We start from the raw sequence: 19,278 nt of genomic DNA on the forward strand, positions 1-19,278 counted from the left end.
CTATTGAGCTATATCCCCATCCTTTTTTGTTTCTTTTATTTTATCTTTTGAGACAATATATCACTGAGTTGCCCAGGCTGTCCTTGAACTTGGTATTCTCCTGCCTTAGTATTTCAAGTAGCTGAGATTACAGGCATACAACCACTATGCCCAATGAAACATAATATTTTATAAAGTATTTTAAAACATTAATTTTGGTTCTATTTTCATTGTGTGTTTTGTGGAGTTTTAGGTTACTACAATTTTTTCAATGATAGTTATCATAAGGTGGTGTTTAGGGATTTATATTCATTTTCTGAATAGTGGAACATAAATTAGTAAATCAACTTACTTAAAGACTACTTTTAGTTAAATTTAGTTCACAAATTTTGTTAGAAAATATAGTACTTTATATGTATAGCAAATCTAAAATGAAAGATTTGTTCTTTGCTGAAGATACTTGAAGACCAACTTTGATATATAGATAACAATGTAATAAATATCTTTAAAACATTTTTCCAAGTAGCTTTTAAATAGCTTTTTAATCTTAAATAGCTTTTCTGTCCCCTCTATTGAGAGCTACTTATCTGCATGGAGATCACTTATTAAGAAATACTGTCAGATTTATCATAAATAAGGTGAATAAATAATACCCTCTTCTAATTGATTTATGTCACAAATGTTTATTTTTATGTCACAAATGTTTATTGAACTGATACATTAGGGAATAGGAACACAGTGGTAGATAAAACAGAGACAGGACCTGCCCTATTGGAATGAGAGTAGAGGGAAAAGGCATTAAATAATAACATCAGAATGCTGGTGAGTTCCTCTGAAGACCAAGAACAACCTGGATATGGGGTGAGGAAGCTATTTAAGTAAAGCTGTGGAGGATAATGGGTTAAGTATAATCTAAGTAGTAGAAACTGAATGTAAGAAAGTTACCTTTGAAGGATTTAAGAGCTCCACAAAACTACGATGAAGTATAGTGAGGAACAGATAAAGAGAAACAAAGCAGGGGAATAGGTAGATGAGGGTTATTCTAAACGATGACAATCACAATATTTTTCTTGCCCCTTCCCTCACCTTTGGTAATGCCAAAGAGATCTTTATTAACTTGTTCTTTGTTTTTTTTGCGGGGGAGGGTGTTCTAATAGTAAGTTTGATAATAGTCAACGTTGTTTTCTTAAAACAGTGACTACTTTTACTGATCTGATTTAATTTTGTTTTTTTTTTTTAACAATGAATTTCTTTCTCTCTAGCTTCATTCCTTTTAGATTTTATCATGACATACTCATAGTAAATTTCAGTTGCTTATTCAGTTTAGCTGAAATATTCTGTAGAGTCATCTACAATCATTTTTTCCTCTGAAATTGTATAAATAATAAAAAAAAATTTTTTTGAGCAGGATTTTAACATCTCACTGATTCAGATTTAGGGTATTCCTTGCTCTTAGGAACATAGTAGAAAACTAGAAACCAAATAAATGAGTTTCAGAATTACTAAGCATTAGCTGTCTCTGTATGTATGATATACAACACAGGGTTTATTGAAATGGCTCTATCATTTACTACCTGACTCACTTTGGACAAGATCTCAGCCTACTTCCATGTCTGCAAAATGAGTATACAAAATCTCCTAGTCATACAAATATAAGGGCTTTGTGCTTAGACACAGTTTGCAGTTAAGAAGTGAAAAGCAGCTGCTAAGAACTTTGAATATTTGTGCTATCTTGACTAACTTCTTTAATTAGGGCAAATAAAATTGAATTTGTAAAAGTAAAGATTAGTAGAGACACTGATAATATTTACTTAGTATCTCCTTTCTCTCTGGTATTCTACTATTCATTAACAGAACAAAAATATGCTTTTTATAGATTAGGAAACTGGGATTCCCAAATATTAAGTGACTTGTCCAAGATTTCTTACTTGTGAGGGGCTAGTCAAGAACAAACACTCATGTTTCTTCCACATTTAAACTTAGGTTAGTACTCTTTGTACTATATCATGCTGTAAATTTTGGACAGCTTAGATTTTAGTGTAAATTCCCTTATATACTGCACCTCATTCTCCAGCATTACCTCATAGATATGTACCTAATAACTGTATGTAATTGTATTTTGACCTTTAAAGATTTGTAAATGGTTAAAATTGTACATTAATGTAGTTTTCATCATCATTTTATCATTTAGCATTTTACGGTGTTCGCGGGGAAGGGCCTTGACGTGGCAACACCGCTTCTTAACTAACGCTTCCCCTCTCACACCTACTAACTTCCTAACCCCCATCCCACTTTCTTTACTTCCAGTAGGCTGCCATTGAATTTCCCTTTGCCATTATCAGTGCCATGGCTTCTTCTCTTTCATGTTCACAGTCTTCATTTTGAGCTCGGGTCAGTCATCTGAGTTTCATTAGTTTTTGTAGTTTGATACCTTCAAACAGAATATCTAAAGCACTCCCTTGCTATATCTCTAAACTCATAGGATGATTGTCATTGAGAAAAACAGAAGAAAACATTGATCTCAGACTAAAGGAATTCCTTACTGGACAAATAGTAATTATGATGTATTCCTCCTCTTGGATTGTGTATGTTTGTATAATGAAACATCTGATTGGGTTCAAGTATCCTTATGAAAATACTTCCATTAAAACACATTTTAAAAAAAATTTTTAGTTATAGGTTGACACAATATCTTTTGTGTTTTTTTTTATGTGCTGCTGAGGATCGAACCCAGGTGCCTCACGCATGCTAGGTGAGCGCTCTACCTCTGAGCCACAACCCCAGCCCCTAAAACACATTTTTGATAAACTAAAAGCTTTGGCATTGACACCAGAATGTCATAATGTCATGGTTTAATAGTGTTTTTAAAATACTTTTTAAAAAACAAGTTGCCTGTCAGGTAGAGGATTACAGTTTAGCATTCCAAATATGAGGGTTTTTATAAATGGATTTTTGGATTTTATTTGTGAAACCTAGGGTCTTCGAGTTTCCAGTTGATAGCTACCTAATGTTTATAGTATTGAGAGCACAGTGGTGCAAAATTCACAGGGTTAGGAGTTAAGTTCATATTTAAGTCTTGGTTCTACACTTTTCGAGGTGGGTGCTCCAGAACTCATGCATTCTAAGCACTCACTCTACCACTGAAATAAATTTCCTGCCTCTGCATTTTTTAAACCTTGGGTAAAGTTTATTTATCCTTGAATAACTTCTATTAGTTTTCAGTTTTTCATCTGCAACAGGAAAGTATTAACATACTTTGCAGAGTTGTTGAGATGTATTAGAGATAAACTACACATAAGTCCTTACTAATGAATCTCATCAAAAAATTACCTTGACAATTTGACAAGATTCCTTCATATTCTACTTCTAGTGGTGAGAAGATTTCTTTTATATTTGCTTTTTTTGTATATATGGGATTAGAGTGACAAGTGAAGGCTAAAATTTCCTTATTAGTTTACCTTTTAAAATATTTTTTTGAAAACATATTTACCATGTTTGTTGGAATCCACCTATTTTTTTAATGCTTAATGCCACTTATCCATTATTATATTTGGAAATAATGAAAAATCACTTCCCAGACTGTTTCTTTTTAAATAATATATATATTTTTTAATATATTTATTTATTTATTTTTATGTGGTGTTGAGGATTGAACCCAGTGCCTCACACATCTATGAGGCAAGTGCTCTACCACTGAGCCATAGCCCTGCTCACTTCCAGGGCTTTTAAGAAGGAAAGAAATTATTGTTTCAATATTGTTGTACTAAGAGCTAAAGAGACCTTTCTTTTTCTGCAGTGGTGAGGATAAGATTGATGAGGTTGCTGTTTTAGCATATTAGAAATATTAGACATTATTTTAAAGCCTGGGATTATACAGTATATGTTTCTCTTTTTTCCCCTTTCACTCATTTATTTATTTTGTTTTCATTGATGTTTTATATACATATATATATGATGGAATTTACTGTGGTATATTTATATATGCACATAACATGCTTTTGTTAATTTAATTCTGCATTTCCTCCCCTTTCCTGTCTCTCTTCCCTTTCTTTTGCTCTTCTTCTACTCCACTAATCTTCCCTATATACAATATTTAACTATACTATTAGATTCTATCTTAAATTCATCTTAATTCTTTGCTAAGCATGTCTTGGGTTTATTAAGTATTTTCTTTTGTGTAGTAGAAAATACTAGTGTAGAAATTAAAAATAATTCAGTGCTTTAATGTTACATGAGAATAAAAGACTTCAGAGGTTTTTTTAACCATTTAGCAAAGAATAATTTGAAAGATAACTTTTAGATTTTAGTAAAAGTAAATAAATAAGTAAATGCCTTAAACTATATGATTTCATTTATTTACATTGACAACATGTAATGCTGATGTTGCATTCCCCTGACCAATAGCTGTAGCATCAGCTTTATAAGAAATGATGTAAGGGGAGAAAATGTCTTCAGGAAAGATAAATACTGCGATTTCAGCCTTTGCTTTACCTATGGCACATATGTGAATACATTAAGCATGTATGAGGGACTCATAGGAAGAATCAAAACAAGAAACTAAGAATTTATGAAGTGTTAGCCTTCATCCTCTTGGCTGTATTTACCTTGAACAGTGACATTCTAGATTGTTCTTGTTTGCAGAGTACATCCAAGCCATTATGATGATGGAGGAATCTGTTCAACATGTTGTCATGACTGCCATTCAAGAGGTATGTTGGAGCTTTGTGGTTAAAGAAGTAGAGATTTTACAAAGTAATTTCTCCTACTCATTTTTAGAGCGCTTTTTTTGGCAGTGCTGGGGATTGAACTCAAGAATCTTACACATCTTGAGCATCATTCTGCCACAGAGCTTTACCCCCAGCCAAGACCATTCTTCTTTACATTTATGATAGAGCCTATTTCTTTCTTTTTTGGGGGTGGGGGTACCAGGGATTGAACAACCACTGAATTACCTCCCCAACCCTTTTAAAATATTTTATTTAGAAACAGTCTTTTGCTGAGTTGCTTAATGTCTCCCTAAGTTGCTTTGAACTTGTGATCCTCCTGCCTCAGCCTCCTATGCTGCTGGGATTACAGGTGTGCACCACCATGCCTGGCCAAGCCTGTTTCATTTTTTATTTAAAAAATCATGTATTTAAAACTCACATCTATTTAGATTTTAAACATTTATTTTGTAAATATAGTTGCAGCTAATCCTAATTTTTAAAAGTGTCCTTAATGAACTAGGAATAGTAGACTAATTCCTAAAGGTAATAAAAAATCATATATATGTTAAACCAGCAGTCTACCTCATACTTAACTATCGGTTTTTCTGTTTGGCAAAAAATGGGTCCTCAACTCAAGCTATACTCAAAGCAATTACTATTTGAATATTTATTTTAACTGGAAGACATAAAAGTACAAATAAATTGATCAGACTAACACCTGGTTAATCTCAGGATGTGAGAATGTTTTCAGCCATAGAAACAATGGAATAAGCCCTGAAAGAAGATAGAAAACTGTATACAGGACATGAATATGCAAGTAACAGAAAAAATACAAAATGCAAACATGAAAAATGCCAAATGCAAATTTAGATAGTGTTTTTTTGCAATGACTTCTGATACCAACTAAGAATTGGGCCCCACTTCAAAGAGGAAGGACATAGCTGTCCACAAGACTGCCCTTACTTCAGAGAACAGCCCCACATTCAGGGATCCCCAGGCTACTCTCCTATCTGACCATCTGGGTTCAAATTTAGGAGTTACCACTATCCTTAAATTTTGTAATTCACTGGAATAACTCAAAACTCAGAAATGTTAATATGTGACAAATGGATACAAATAAAACCAAATTAATTTCTGAATTTTTAAGTTTCTGTTAAGCCAAAAAGTAAATAGGATAAGGTCTGGGAGAGTCCAAAATGCAAAGTTTCTATTGTCCCTTCTCTAAAGATTCAGGATGTCACCCTTATGGCACATCATTGTGTGACAATACATAGATTATTGTCACCCAGGGAAGCTTATCTGAGCTTTTGTGTCCAGTCTTCATTGGAATCTCATTACATAATATTATTGATTGAATAACTTACCATAGGTCTGAAATCCATTTTCAGTCCCTACCTCTCCAGAGGTTAAACTGATATCAAGTGGCTTAAAATCCCAATCTTCTAATCACATGGTGGATCTTCCTGGATGTCCAGCCCCCATCTGTAATCATCCTCTTAGATCACATGAATATAAAGACTCCTTTCAGTAAGAAATCCCAGCAGTTTAGACACCACCTCCCTGGATAGGGGCAAAGACTAGCCAAATTTTTTATTACCTAGGACCTTTCAAAAAACCAAAACCTTGGGCTGGGGTTGTGTCTCACTGGTTGAGCACTTGCCTAGCATGTGTGAAGTAGTAGCATTATAGTAGATTATTTGTCCAGTTTTTGTGATAAAATATATGTAACACAAAACTTGCCATCCTACCCACTTTTAAATATAAATTCAGTTATAATAAATTTTATTCTCTTATACTTTTTGGGGGGAACAGTACTGGGTGGGGATTGAACCCAAGGCCTCATGCATTCCAGGTAAGTGTTCTACCACTGAGTTACACACAAGTGCAATTGTAGTGAATTTTAGTGCATTAACAGATGCAAATTTATATAGTAAATACAACACTACCAAAACTGTATTTGATTCTCAGAACCACATGTAAATAAATAAGGTCCATCAACAACTAATATTAAAAAAAAAAAAAAAAGGCAAAGAAGTAGATCAACCCAGCTGCAATGTTGTGAGCAGCTGGTGTAGCTCCAGCTCCTTGGGAATCTGGGGCAGGATGATGACTTGAGCCCAGGAGTTGGAGACCAGCCTGGGCATCATAATAAGACCCCATCTCAAAAGATAAATAATAAAAAGTTGATTAGTATGGCATTTAGAACTGATGTTAGGAGTATAAACTGGCAAATCTTTAAAGAAAATGTTATTATATACCCTTTTATGTCATGTAAGATTAGGTTTGATTATAAATGTTAAAACACCAAAATGATGATGGTCCTGGATTGTTATGGAGACTCTATAGTCATCAGGGACCCAGCATTCTTCCAGTACATTAAACTTAATAAGGTCTTTGCCATCCATAATACATGATACGCACCTAGTGGTTCAACTGTGGCTTTTTAAGCTTCAGCTTTCACATTTCCAGCCAGCATGAAGGATTAAAGGAAGGGTTTGTATTTCCTTGACATAAACCTGCAGGAATTTCCATCCTTAGTAACCAGATATCACTCACATAGCCACAGCAGGGAGACTGGGGGATCTGGCCCTTACTCTGGGTGCTAATAGACCCAAGTCAACATGTGTGAATTCTGTTGCTAAGAAAGAGTAGGGAAGAGCTGGGGATGTGGCTCAAGCGGTAGCGTGCTCGCCTGGCATGCGTGCGGCCCTGGTTTGATCCTCAGCACCACATACCAACAAAGATGTTGTGTCCGCCGAGAACTAAAAAATAAATATTAAAAATTCTCTCTCTCTCTCTCTCTCTCTCTCTCTCTCTCTCTCTCTCTCTCCTCTCTCTCCTCTCTCTCCTCTCTCTCCTCTCTCTCCTCTCTCTCTCTTTAAAAAAAAAAAAGAAAGAGTAGGGAAAATAACAGGGGCCACAAACAATTACTGTAATCTGTCCTTATAATTCCATATTTAGGAATTCACCAAAATATATGACATGTAAAGACATGTAAAAATAATTGTAATAATAAGCACTTTCCAGCACCTATTATGTGATAGATAGTGTTGTATTTACTATATAAATTTGCATCTGTTAATGCACTTAAAATTCACTACAATTGGGCTTGTGTGTAACTCAGTGGTAGAACACTTACCTAGAATGCATGAGGCCTTGGGTTCAATCCCCACCCAGTACTGTCCCCACAAAAAAGTATAAGAAAATAAAATTTATTATAATAATTGAATTTATATTTAATAGTGGGTAGGATGGCAAGTTTTGTGTTACATATATTTTATCACAAAAATTGGACAAATAATCTATTACAATCTTGTGAGATGTTGTCATTTGTCCCCATTTTATAAAAGAAAACTGAAATATAGAGTTTGAGTAACTAGCTCAGGTTCACACAGGAAATAGTGACAGAGTTAGAACTCAGATCTAAACAGTCTGAATCTAAGGCTCATGCTTATAACAGTTGTGCTGTATCGCCTAAAATAGTTATTTCAGTATTATTTCCTAGTACTGAAACATTAGAAATAACCTAACTACTCAACAAAAGGGTAATTGATAAATTATGGTATATTGGCACATTATGTAGGCATTATGGCATATTTTTTTAAAATAATGACATAGATGAATAATGTTATCATAGTTCAGGTTTAAAAAGTTAGATTATAAGCCAGGTGTGGTGATGCACCAATAATCCCAGCAATTTGGGAACCTGAGGCAGGAGGATTGCAAGTTTGAGGCCAGCCTTAGCAAATTAATCAAATCCTGTTTAAAAAATTAAAAGTGCTGAGGATGTAGCTCAGTGGTAAAGTGTCCTTAGGTGCAGTCTCTAGGACCAGTAAAAAAAAAAAAAGTAGAATATAAAGCACACGAAGAATGTGTGATTCCATTTATAAAAAAAAATAGGATGAGAGAAAACAAACTTACTCAATTTTAACTTCTCTCTTAAAGGTTGAATATTCTTTACTCTTTGTCTGATTTTACTGTAATAACAGATATTATAACAAGAAATACTTTCTAAATTAAAATCTGTGATCATGTGATTTTCATTCTATGAATCTGTCCCAAGAAATTATTTTAAAATTCAAAGATTGAATACAGCGTTTTTCAAACTACTTTAAATTAATAGAAATGTGAAAGCAGTATATATTCATTGGTACACTTGTATTTAAATTGTGTTACCTTCATCCAATGGAAAATTATGTAATTAATAAAATTGTGTTTAAAAGGAAATCTTATGACTGGAAAAAATTTAAAACATAGTATGAATGAACATATAAAATTAACATACAATGGGATTATAATTAAATTTTCAAAATAAATTATATATTTATTGTATGTGTATTCATTTAGCAAATACTATTTATTGAGTACACAGTATGCACTAGGCACTCTAGTAGATATTATAAATATAACTGAAAGAGATGAAGATGTCCCTTGCCTGTCAAAGGAAAAGAATTAAATAAAAATTCAAATACAGTAAGAAAAGTGCCATGATGGGGGAAAAATATAGGAGTCCTTGTTGAGAGTATCTAACTCAGTTTGAGGACATTAGGTAAGGCTGCCTCTGAGAGGAAGTGAGGCTGAATACTGAAGGATGAGAATGAGATAAGGAGGTACAAAATTTTTTTCTAAAGTCCAAAAGTCAAGTAAAACCAAGACCAAATGACATGGGTTGGAGCCATTGAAAGAACAATGCCTGTAGCAAACATTGTGAGAGAGAAAATGCTCAGAAATGAAATAAGACATACAAGATTATTAGGACACCATGCAGTTTTGTTAAGAGCTATAATTTTGGAAATGAATGAATAGATTCTAAGGAAAAAATACATTGAGACCAGTAATTGAAAAAAATCTGTGCAATAAGGATGGATTGGGGGAAAACAAAAGTGGAGAAAGGGAGACCAATTAAAAGACCTTAATACTTACTCAGTGAAAACAGATGAAAGCCTATACTAAATTATGGCAGTCAGTGTTAGAAATAAACAGATTTGAAAATTGGTAGACATGTTGATCAACGGAACTTAAGAAGAAGACTTTTCCCTTTGGGCACATTCTGTTTTTATGGTTTCTGATCAGGTGCTACTTTGATTTTTTTTTTAAACTGTAGTAAAATATACAGGACATATAATTTCCCGTTAGTAACATTTAACATATAAACAGTGTTGTACCGATATCACCATTATTTAGTTCAGAACTTTTTCATCATCTCAAAAGGAAACCTAGTACCCATGAAGCAGTCTCTTCATTAAGCACAAACTTCCTCCAGCCCTTGGCAACCAGTTATCTGCTGTCTTGTCTGTATAAACATGCCTATTCTGGATATTTTCTATAAATTGAATCATAACACTTGGGGCCATTTGTGTTTGGTTTCTTTTATTTAACGTGTTTTCAAGGTTTGTTCTAGTATATATCCTTACTTTTCCTTTTTATGACTAAATATTGTTCTGCTTTTTGGATATACCACATTTTTTTTATCTGTTCATTGGTTGATGGACATTTGAGTTATTTCCCTCTAACGGCTGTTGTGAATAATGCTGCTGTGGACATGATTGTAAAAGTTTATCTTGAATACATTTTAAAATCTTTTGGATGTTTCCAGATGATGGTCCCTGACTTAAAATGTTCATCAGGGTTTGTTGATTTTAAGATGGCACAGAGAGACTGTACTTCATCTTTTTCATGAAAATTTTCATCTTTTCCTGGGTAGAGATACGATATTATCCTCTTTTGTGATGCTGGGCAGCAGTAGTCATCTATTCCCAGTCAGCCACAAGATCACAAGGGCAAACTAACTGTGGATATTCTGTAGAGTACTCTGTTGCTAAGTTAGGATGTTCAGTAAGCTAAGAATATTAAATGAATTTTTGATGTAACAAAATGTGGCCTATTAGGACATAACTGTAGTGTAAGTTGAGGAGTATCTGTATCCTGAAATGGAATTGCTGGATCATGTGGTAATTCTATGTTTAATTACATGAGGAACTTCAAAAGTGTTTTCTTCTACAGCTATATCATTTTGCATTTCCACCAGTAATGCAGGAGGCTTCTGATTTCTTTACAGCTTGGTCAACCTTTGTTATCATCCATCTTTGTAATAATAGCCTCAAAACGTACATGAATAGTATCTTATTGCTTTGCTTTTGAGTTCCATAATGACATTATATTGAGCATTTTTCATGTGTTTGTTGTAGTATCTTTTGGAAGAAATATCTCTTCAAGTAAATGATCATCTTTTAGCCACTTAAATGCTAATAAGCCCCAAGAAAGAGAAAGAAAGATGTTGTGATATAAGAAAGAGGGCTGATAAATGGAATAGGGTCTCTAAGAAGACCTGTTCTTAGAGGCTTATCCTGCCACTTGTGCTCTCAATTCCATTCCTTCCAGCTTCTTAGCTGGAAGGTAAACTAGAGAAGATAATTGATAAAACAAATGACAAACATGGATTCTAAAGTGGAAAAGGAAAATCCCCAAAATAAGATGACAGTGTTAGTAGAAGAAAGAGAAGTAAACTTTAGCCAGGCAAAACCAATAGTGTTCACTGCAATTTCTAAGCAAAGTAAGGAAGAAAGTGAATACAAGAATGATGGGCTAAGACTGGAAACACGGAGAAGGTGAGAAGAGGGATAGGACCTAGGAGCTCAGTGAAGCTGAGGAACAACTGAATGAAAGATTGACAGTGTTCAGAGTGGGATATTTAACTTTTTAACTTTTTATTGAGAGGTGTTATAATAAGGACCAAAATACAACAAGGGGCAAAAAGGAGAAAAGACTGAAAAAAAAAAATATTTCTTGCTCCCCTGCTCCTACCCACCTCTGAATTACAGAATTCTCTGAATATCTTGCTACTGCCTGTATCATACTATACTGTATTTACTGATTTATGTTTCTTTCTTGAATTCTGCTAGACCCGTGGTTGTCAAACACAGCTAATTTTTAAGTATGTCAAAATTATAAAAGTTATTTTTTTCCAGATGGTAGAGATCTTTTTCATTATATTTTTTCTTCTCTACAATGAGTACCATTTTTTTCAATTTGAAGAAAAGTCTTTTTAAAAATCTTACTATTAATATGCTCAACTAAAGCATAAAAATTGAAGCTGGTATTTTTCACTTTCTTGAGATTTTTCCCCCCTATTGTGTTAAAGGATTTTCATTCTCTTCTCATTAGTGAGTTGGAGCAGTGATTCTCAAGCTCCAATGTGCTTCAGATCACCTGGAGTACTTATTGAACTGGTACTTATTGGAGTACTTGTTGAACATCAGGCTAACCCTAGATGTTCTGACTCAGTAAACCTGGATGGGGCCCAAGAATTCATATTTCTGACACGAGACCAAGCAGTGCTAATACTGTTGGTCTGGGGATCTCATGTTGAGAAGTGCTGATGTTACTGAACATAACATTTCAGTTCTCTAGAGAGCAGAGTGAAGGATGAAATCACAAGATCTCTTGATATTAAATCCCCACATTTCTAATTGTCCCTCCTCCTTTTGTCCTTCAGACGAAACATGAGAAATCATAGAAGACTGGGGCCGTTTGAGTCTGCCCCTTTTATTTGTCATGGTCAGAATTTTATCCCTTTCTCCCAACCTTTCAGACATGCTTTGAATCTTCTCTTTGCAATGCAAGGCTGAGAGAAGCAAAGATTTAGGGGAATACTAGTGTGTGAATATAAGTGCTATATTGACATTGTCCACATTTATTCTTTTTTTTTTTTTAAAGAGAGAGTGAGAGAGGGAGAGAGAGAAAGAGAGAGAGAAAAATTTTAATATTAATTTTTTAGTTATTGGTGGACACAACATCTTTGTTTGTATGTGGTGCTGAGAATCGAACCCGGGCCGCACGCATTCCAGGCGAGCGCGCTACCGCTTGAGCCACATCCCCAGCCCCCACATTTATTCTTTGGAATTAAGTTGATGCTTAATACCACTATTTTTACTGAAAGTCACTGTTTTTAAATTTCTAGCCACATTTTAAACTTTACTATTTGTCTTTTTAGTGATAAAAAATGTTATACTTGATTCTTGGCTGAGGCTTATAGTGAAAATGAGCACCTGAATTTAGACCTCTTATATTAAATGAAGGCATTATTCTGGAGTAAAGAAAAATTTCAAACTCTGAAGTATTATTTACAGGAAATTATTTCATTTACTTTTGTGTTTTCATTTTAATTTTTATATTTCAATAGTGGCTAGGTATTTATTTATTTGTTGTGTAAGTATATTATGTAGACTGTCTTTTTTGCCTCACTTTTATAATAATTTAAATCTTAATTTCAGCTAATGAGTAAAGAGTCTCCTGTCTCTTCTGGGAATGATGCCTATGTTGACCTTGATCGCCAGGTATATAATTTGGCCTTATTTGTATTCATGCAAAATTTAAAAGGGTAAAGTTTAGATATTAATGAGAAGCTCTTTTAGTTGAAATTGCTTATGGAATATATTTGTATAATTTTTTATATTTTACCTAAAATTTAAGAACTTAAAATGTTTTGTGAATTGACACCATTTATAAATTTTTTTCATTCCCCAGTACCTCACCTTTCTGTCCCCTCTGTTGTCCTTATCTCCCCCTTCCTTTTTTAAATTTGTTCTAATTAGTTATATATAAAGTACAATGCATTTTGACACATTGTACATGAATAGAGCACAACTTCTCATTCCTCTGGCTGTACAGAGTCACACCAGTAGTGTAATCATACATATATGTACAGTATTATAATGTTTTTCTCATTCTACTGTCCTGTTTGTAATTTTAATTAAAGTATTATTGCATAACCCACTGAAAACTATTTTCTTTAACTTATTGTAATTCCTGTTTTCTAGTCATGATTTTTTTCTTTTCCCCTTAGTTTGGTCACATGAAATAGAGAGAAAATCTTACCTTAAGGAAAATTTTCAATACTTTGCTAATTTATACTTTGTAATAATAATGGGATACAACTTGGAAATGTTTGAGAATTAGAATAATAAAAATCCTTTGTTAAAAAAAGGGTGCAGTACAATTTAGCATAAAAGTTTAATATGATGGAAAAAATTGTGTTAAAACTATTTATTTTAACAGTTGAAACTTCCATTCCTCTATGAGATGTTTTATCAAGGTAAAACTTCTCAGCTCTTGAAAAAACCAACATTACCAAGAACCAAATAGTCCAGACAGGAGAAAATGTGAAAGAAAACTTGACATGGAGAAAGAGCCAAGTTCAGAGAATAGAAAAGACAAGACTTAGGACTAAAAGAAATTCAAAGCTAGAAGTACCTTCTTTTGAGTCTTAAAAGATGGTTTTTGATTTCCCCTTGTACTTTTCCCCAAGAAATAAAAGAGAAGAACGTTTTAATTCTGTGTTGCATAAAATAATTATTGTTTCCATCTTATATTGAAATAGTTATCATATCTTTGTTTCTAACCAGTTGAAGAAAACTACAGAAGAATTAAATGAAGCTTTGTCAGCAAAGGAAGAAATTGCTCAAAGATGCCATGAATTAGATATGCAGGTAGGTGGTCTGTTCTGTGTATCACCAAATGTTTTGTGTACTGCTGTGTAGTACAGTTTGAATATAATACAACTGTAATTAAATGAAAAAGGAAAAAAAAAAACATGTTTCTGGTTAAGGATAATAGACTCAACAAACATGTTCATTTTCTTTCTTTTTTGCAACCCCATTAAATTTATAATATTTACAAGTGAATTAAAATGATATGAACCTCTGAGGAAGAAAGAGTAGTGGTATCAGCATCCATGAGTCTTCATAGTGTGCTAGTAAATTGGATTTCAGGAGGGTTGGGGAGATTTTTAAAGCCTGGATTTATAGTGTTTGCCAATTTCTGAATTCAAGTTTCTGATGGTTTAACAGCTAGTTTGCAAGATCATAGATATTTAATAGTCACCTTGAGTGTAGCCAGCTCTGAAACACATTCTTCATCAACATCTGAAAGTCAAAAGACAATTGAAAAGTGCTAAATGGATAAAAAGAGCAAAAAATGCAGTGACCAAAAATATTTGTGAGGAGCTGCTATAACAACAGAACACCAAATAGACCAGATGTGGCAGAAGACTGATGTGAGGCTCTAACTAGATATGTAAAAGGGTTAAACTTCTTGCATCATGTTACCCACTCCACAAATTGATATAATCTAGCATAAATGGTATCTAAAATTGATAGATCAAGAAATACTGATACATTCATATATGTAGAGAGATAAGCAAAATCCAAAGCAGAAACTTGGGAATAGTGAAAATTAGTCTCTGGGGAATGAGAAAATTCAGTAGGAAACTGTGAGTTTCATTATAAACTCCTTTGTCATGTTTTTTCTTAAATCATGTTTAAGTTTTTTTAAATTAGTCACTTTTTTTCTGTGCATATATAAGGATGTCTGCCATAGATACTAAGTTAAAATGTTTTAGTAGCATTAGCTTGTTGTAGTTTATTGTTTACTTTTGCAGTATTGGATCAAACTGAGGGCCTCACACACGTTTGGTAACACACCATCGCTGACCTATATTCCCAGCCCCATAGTTGGTCTGATAATTCTAATATTAAGGTTTTTTTGTTCAACACTCAGCCTTCACATAAATTTACTACATCCCAGATGGTATGTCAATTCTCAGAAAAATTGAAAGAATCTGTGATATGTATTATGGTCTCTGATCACCATGCAGTTAAAGTTAGAATGCAATAGCAAAAAATATGTTTAAAAAACATACAGCCTTCAATATTTATTTTAACTATGAAAATAGAAATAGTAGAAATGAATTAAATAGATCAGGAATATAGAGTAGATCCTAGAAAGACTAATGTGGTTTTAGAAATTAGACAAATTATAGAACTGACATTTCATATTCTTTCATTTAACCAACAACATTTGCCAAGCACCCACTACATTTCTTGTACTGTTCTAGTTGCTTTAGATAAAATAAAGATGGGGGAATAGAAACAGATGAAACATCCCTCCTCAAGGTGCTTCTATTCTAAGATAGCTGATAAACAAGATAAAAATACACTAAGTTATCTGGGCATGGTGGCGTGTGCCCATAATCCCAGCAGCTCTGGAGGCTGAGACAGGAGAATTGTGAGTTCAAAGCTAGCCTCAGCAAGAGTGAGGTGCTAAGCAACTCAGTAAGACACTGCCTCTAAATAAAGTACAAAATAGGGTTGGGGATGTGGCTCAGTGGTTGAGTGCCCCTGAGTTCAATCTCCAGTAATCCCCCCCACCCCAAATACAGTAAATTATGTGGTGATAAGCATTCTAGAGAAGAATAAAGCAGGGAATGTAAAATAAGGAATACAGAGTCCAGAAAATTTAATTTTTAATTGGGTCAACCCAGGCCCACCTTAAGAGAGTGATGAGTTAATAAAATCCCAAAGAGATTAGGGGAGCAAGCTTACCATATTTCCAGGGGGGAATACAAGCTAAGGGCCATGGAAAAGGCAAAGGATCTGAGATAGGAGTGAAGTAGTGTATTAAAGAGATAGGAAGGGCTGGGGATATAGATCAGTTGGTAGAGTGCTTGCCTTGCATGCACAAGGCCCTGGGTTCGATCCCCAGCACCACCAAAAAAAAAAAAAAAAAAAAGAGAGAGAGAGATAGTAAGATGAAAATGATAACAGAAGAAGGGAGAAAATAGGAAAAGTCAGTTGGTCCAGAGAGGCCTTAATATATTTCTTTATAAAAAGTGACATTGGTAGCCAGCCATTGAAGGATTTTGAGCAAAGTAGTCATGGGATTGAGTTGTGTTTTAGTTGGCTCAGAGACCAACTAAGAGGCCACTGCAATAAGGCAAAAAATTATATTAACTTTGATCTGTATGTTAGAGATGCTGAGAGGTGACCACAATAGATTTTTTGAGGTAGAGCAAATGTTAAATTTGCTGATAGATTGGATTTGAGTGTGAGAAAGATGTTAAGGATGATAGCTGAGCAATTGGAAGGAGGGAGTTACCATTTAGTAAAACGAGAAAGACTACTGGCAAACTAGGTGACGGTGGGTATTAATCAAGAATTCCATTTAGGAGCCAGGCATGGTGTCACACCTGTAATCCCAGTTACACAGGTGGCTGAAGGAGGATTTAAGTTTTGAGGACAGCCTGGGCAACTTACACCATGTCTCAAAATAAATTTTTTAAAAAAGAGCTAGGGATGTAGCTCAGTAATAGAACACTTGCCTAGCATGCAGTGAGGTACTGGGTTCAATCCCCATATCCCACACACACATTCCATTTGGGCAAAGATTATTTTGAATAAGACCTCAAAAGCACAAGCAACAAAAGCAAAATTAGACAAACAGGACTATACCGAACTGAAAAGCTTCTGCACATTAAAGAAAACAATCAGCAGAGTGAAAAAACAACCTATGGATTGAGAGAAAATATTTACAAACTATTCATCCAATAAGGCATTAAGAGGATTGAAAACAATCAGCAGAGTGAAAAAACAACCTATGGATTGAGAGAAAATATTTACAAACTATTCATCCAATAAGGCATTAAGAGGAATAAGGAGGGGCTAGGGATGTGGCTCAAGCGGTAGTGCGCTCGCCTGGCATGCGCGGGGCGCTGGGTTCGATCCTCAGCACCACATAAAATAAAGATCTTGTGTCCACCAAAAACTAAAAAATAAATATTAAAAAAAAAGGAATAAGGAATTCAATCCAACAATAGCAACAATAATAATAATCTGATTACAAAATGGGCAAATGATCCTAATAGATATTTCTAAAAAAAAAAAAAATACAAATGATCCACAATTTATACAAAAATACTCAACATCACTAATTATCAGATAAGTGCAAATCAAGATCACAGTAAGAAAGACTGTTATCAAAAAGACAAATGATAGCCAGGTATGGTGGCTGGCACATACCTGGAATCTCAGCAACTCAGAAGGCTTAAGCAGAATGATTGTGAGTTCAAAGCCAACCTTAGCAAATCAGCAAGCCCCTAAGCAAATTAGCGAGACCCTGTCTCAAAATAAAAAGGGCTATGGGTGTGGCTCAATGATAACTACACTTGGGTTCAATCCCTAGGTATCCACAAAATAAAAGACCAAAGATAAAAAGTAGAACTGCCACACGATCCAGCAATCCCACTACAGGGTGTATGTTCAAAGGAAATGAAATGAGCTTCACTAGTTACAAATAGCCAAGAAATAGAAACCTTATTAGTGTCCATCAACTGATGACTAGATAATGAAAATGTAGTACATATACACAATGGAATACTAGTCGGCCATAAAAAGGATAAAATCCCTTTTGTCAGAAAATCATTATATTAAGCAAAATGAGCCAAGTATAGAAAGACAAGTACCACATGATTGCATGTGAAAGCTAAAATAATCAATCCCAGAGGCCAGGAAGGGAGGAGTGGATAGAGAAAGGTTGTTTAATGATACAAAATATACAGTTATATAGGAGGTTTACGTTCTAGTGTTCTGTAGCATAATAGGTTGACTGTGGTCAACAATAATTCGTTGTATATTTCAAAACAGCTAGAAGAAAAAATTTTGAATATTTCCAATATAGAGAAATGATAAATGTTTAAGATGGTACATGTAATTATCCTAGTTGTTCATTATACATTCATATATCAAAACATCACACTGTAGTCCATGAAAATATACAATTATTATGTATTAATATAAAAAAGATTTTTAGGGGCTGGGGTTATGGCTGAGCTGTAGAGTGCTCGCCTCACACATTCAAGTCCCTGGGTTCGATCCTCAGCACCACATATAAATAAATAAAATAAAGTTATTGTGTCCAATCCAACTACAACTATAAAAATGAATATTAAAAAAATGATTTTTAAAAGTTCTATTTGTAAAATTTTAATTGGAGATTGCTAGTAGACATACGAATAGAAATGATTCCAGTTCAGGGTTCTAGACTAGAAATAGAAATATGTCAGTTGTCAGAAAATAGATGGGGCTTATAGCCATGAAACCTGAAGCCATCACTATATTTAGAAAAGATAAGCTCTAGGCACTGTTAGGGAAATTGAGAAGAATAGAATCCAAAAGAATGAAGCCAAATGATATAAGTGCTTCAAGAAGGATAACCAATTGTGTCAAATGTTGACTTAGTGACTTGGGGGTCAGTGATCCTGATGAACAGTAGAGTGATAGGGCCAATAGCCCAATTGGAACAAGTTAAAGAGAAAATGGATAAATAAATAAATGTACCTGTCAAAATTTACAAAAGAAAATGGGGGATTATAGTAGGACTGGAATATAGCTCAGTGGTAGAGTACCTGTGTGTGCAAGACTCTGGGTTCAATTTCCAGCACCACACATGTATACTTTTTTAAAAAACAGAACAAAATAGGTGGAAGAAAGAAAAAAGTAAAAACATCAGGCAACTTATGTTTATTACTGGGGATTATACCCACTGACACTTTACTACTGAACTATATTCCTAGCCCTTTTTAAAATTTTTTGAGATAGGGTCTAATTTGCTTAGGGCCTTCCTAAATTGCTGAGGCTGACTTCAAACTTGAGATCCTCAGGTTCCAGGTTGCTGGGATTTAGATGTGCACCACTATTCCCAGCTTTTTATGACTATAAATCCTCTTCAGTTCCCAGGTCTGCATTCTGAAACTACAGAT

At 34.2% G+C, this 19,278-nt stretch overlaps 1 protein-coding gene across 9 annotated transcripts in view; it reads left to right on the forward strand.

Annotated features, from left to right (window-relative positions):
• HOOK3 (hook microtubule tethering protein 3) overlaps nucleotides 1-19,278 on the forward strand; it is a 132,691-nt gene that overhangs the window by 43,334 nt on the left and 70,079 nt on the right. For 6 of the 9 annotated variants that reach the window (XM_081269745.1, XM_081269747.1, XM_081269744.1 and 3 more), the window contains 4 exons: nucleotides 2,702-2,731; nucleotides 4,621-4,688; nucleotides 12,959-13,021; nucleotides 14,090-14,173. In XM_081269745.1, coding sequence (XP_081125871.1) covers nucleotides 2,702-2,731; nucleotides 4,621-4,688; nucleotides 12,959-13,021; nucleotides 14,090-14,173 — 245 coding nt within the window. The remainder of the gene's footprint in view (nucleotides 1-2,701; nucleotides 2,732-4,620; nucleotides 4,689-12,958; nucleotides 13,022-14,089; nucleotides 14,174-19,278) is intronic. The other 3 variants (XM_081269748.1, XM_081269749.1, XM_081269750.1) reach the window with 1 other exon arrangement.

The sequence above is a fragment of the Spermophilus citellus genome (genome assembly GCF_964194105.1).
Source record: "Spermophilus citellus genome assembly, chromosome: 16".
Lineage (NCBI taxonomy): Eukaryota > Metazoa > Chordata > Mammalia > Rodentia > Sciuridae > Spermophilus > Spermophilus citellus.